Source organism: Oncorhynchus gorbuscha, unplaced genomic scaffold (assembly GCF_021184085.1).
Source record: "Oncorhynchus gorbuscha isolate QuinsamMale2020 ecotype Even-year unplaced genomic scaffold, OgorEven_v1.0 Un_scaffold_4014, whole genome shotgun sequence".
In the NCBI taxonomy this organism is placed as follows: Eukaryota; Metazoa; Chordata; class Actinopteri; order Salmoniformes; family Salmonidae; genus Oncorhynchus; species Oncorhynchus gorbuscha.
This window is the reverse complement of record NW_025748133.1, coordinates 32,501-35,000: the sequence shown is the minus strand read 5'-3', so window position 1 is coordinate 35,000 and position 2,500 is coordinate 32,501. Positions and strand designations below refer to the sequence as shown.

The 2,500-nt window shown below is 37.9% G+C and overlaps 1 protein-coding gene across 1 annotated transcript in view; it reads right to left on the bottom strand.

The window, feature by feature from the left end:
* The window catches only part of LOC124028313 (TGF-beta receptor type-2-like), a gene marked incomplete at its 3' end in the record, with an annotated part of 39,099 nt that overhangs the window by 4,852 nt on the left and 31,747 nt on the right, over positions 1-2,500 (bottom strand). The window contains 2 exon segments of the mRNA XM_046340419.1: positions 1-51; positions 467-640. The exon segment at positions 1-51 is cut by the window's left edge and continues 59 nt beyond it. Of these exon segments, the coding sequence (XP_046196375.1) occupies positions 1-51; positions 467-640 (225 nt within the window).

Below are 2,500 nucleotides of genomic sequence, written 5' to 3'. Positions count from 1 at the left end.
TTGAGCTGCTGTCTGATCCATCGTCGTCCATCATAATGCTGCAGTCCAGACCTATTTATTGATTGAAACACATATTGATTGTTTGAATCTATTGGACAGTAAAATCACATATAAAGCCAGTCACTCCTGACAGAAATAACGTAATGTATAACCTGAAGGCTCATTTTCATGATTGAGTTGATGACAGACTGATTGATTGAGTTGATTATTGATCTCATGACTGATTGTTTGAGTTGATGACAGACTGATTCATTGAGTTGATTATTGATCTCATGACTGATTGATTGAGTTGATGACAGACTGATTGATTGAGTTGATTATTTTATTAAGTTGATTATTGATCTCATGACTGATTGATTGAGTTGATTATTGATCTCATGACTGATTGATTGAGTGGATTATTGATCTCATGACTGATTGATTGAGTTGCTGACAGACTGATTTATTCCATTGTGGTAGTCCTCACCTTTGCCCTTGCGTTTGGACTTCTTGCTGTCCCACTGTTCCTGGCTGAGTTTGCGATGGCGTTGGACTCGGTACCAATAGAACATAGTGATGACTACTACCACTAGGACCAGTAAGGGCAACAGGCTGATCAGGACGATTGATACCACCGGGGGCTCGATGGTCGGACCAACCACTGGAGAGAGGAGATAGAGAAAAACTAGTTAACTCAGTTAGTTAGTCTAATTCTAACTAGTACCAGTAAGGGCAACAGGCTGATCAGGACGATTGATACCACCGGGGGCTCGATGGTCGGGCCATCCATGGGAGAACACAGGAGAGAGGGAGGGGAGGTTTAGAATAGAGCACATGTGATTGGAAATCAGGCTCTTGTAAAGAGGTAGCCCTCGTACCTTGATGAGGACCTCTCGGTCTAATGAATCGGGCTCTTGTAAAGAGGTAGCCCTCGTACCTTGATGAGGACCTCTCGGTCTAATGAATCAGGCTCTTGTAAAGAGGCAGCCCTCGTACCTTGATGAGGACCTCTCGGTCTAATGAATCGGGCTCTTGTAAAGAGGTAGCCCTCGTACCTTGATGAGGACCTCTCGGTCTAATGAATCAAGCTCTTGTAAAGAGGTAGCCCTCGTACCTTGATGACGACCTCTCGGTCTAATGAATCAGGCTCTCGTAAAGAGGTAGCCCTCGTACCTTGATGAGGACCTCCTGGCCTAATGGTTAAGACTTTGGGTTGGTGAGCAGGAAAACCCGGTTCGATTCCCACTGGTGACACAAGCATGCTGTAATGAATAAAACTGACCGTGCATATAAGTACATCTAACACATGGTTGGACATATACCTTTTCACCCTCTCAGAAACAGTGACTGCTGTGTAGTAATCCACTGTGGTGTGAGGCTACATGTCCAGTATGCGAGACAGAGTGAGACATAGTGGTTCAGTGTAAACGAGGACAGGATATTCCCCAGATGTAGGAGGGAATAAAAAGTCAGAGCTCTTTGAAAAAGTTGTGTTGCGTTGTGTTTCACAAATAGAAAAGTCCCAACACCTTTAAAAAAAAAACTTGGTACAGAATAAAATGCAGCTTTTATAAAACGCTACAGTGACACGGATAATAGTGTTGATATGTAAAGATATGAATAGAGTTCAGATATGAATAGAGTTCAGATATGAATATTCAGATATGAATATTCAGATATGAATAGAGTTCAGATATGAATATTCAGATATGAATAGAGTTCAGATATGAATATTCAGATATGAATAGAGTTCAGATATGAATATGCAGATATGAATAGAGGTCAGATATGAATATTCAGATATGAATAGAGTTCAGATATGAATAGAGACATTCTATCCTTGACCCTCCATATATCTCTGTGTTCTCTAGGAGGTGGAGAGGGCCCTGCCACCTAACAAGAATAGAATAGAGTAGAGTAGAATAGAGTAGAATAGAATTGAGTAGAATAGAGTAGAGTAGAATAGAATAGAGTAGAGTAGAATGTAATATAATAGAGTAGAGTAGAGTAGAATATAATAGAATAGAGTAGAATAGAATAGAGTAGAATAGAATAGAGTAGAATAGAATAAAGTAGAGTAGAATGTAATATAATAGAATCGAGTAGAGTAGAATAGAATAGAGTAGAGTAGAATGAGTAGAGTAGATAGAATAGAATAAAGTAGAGTAGAATAGAGTAGAATAGAATAAAGTAGAGTAGAATGTAATATAATGAGTAGAGTAGAATAGAATAGAGTAGAGTAGAATATAATATAATAGAGTAGAGTAGAGTAGAATATAATAGAATAGAGTAGAGTAGAATATAATATAATAGAGTAGAATATAATATAATAGAGTAGAGTAGAATAGAGTAGAATAGAATAGAGTAGAGTAGAATAGAGTAGAATATAATATAATAGAGTAGAGTAGAATAGAGTAGAATATAATATAATAGAGTAGAATATAATAGAATAGAGTAGAGTAGAATAGAGTAGAATAGAATAGAGTAGAGTAGAATAGAGTAGAATAGAATAGAGTAGAGT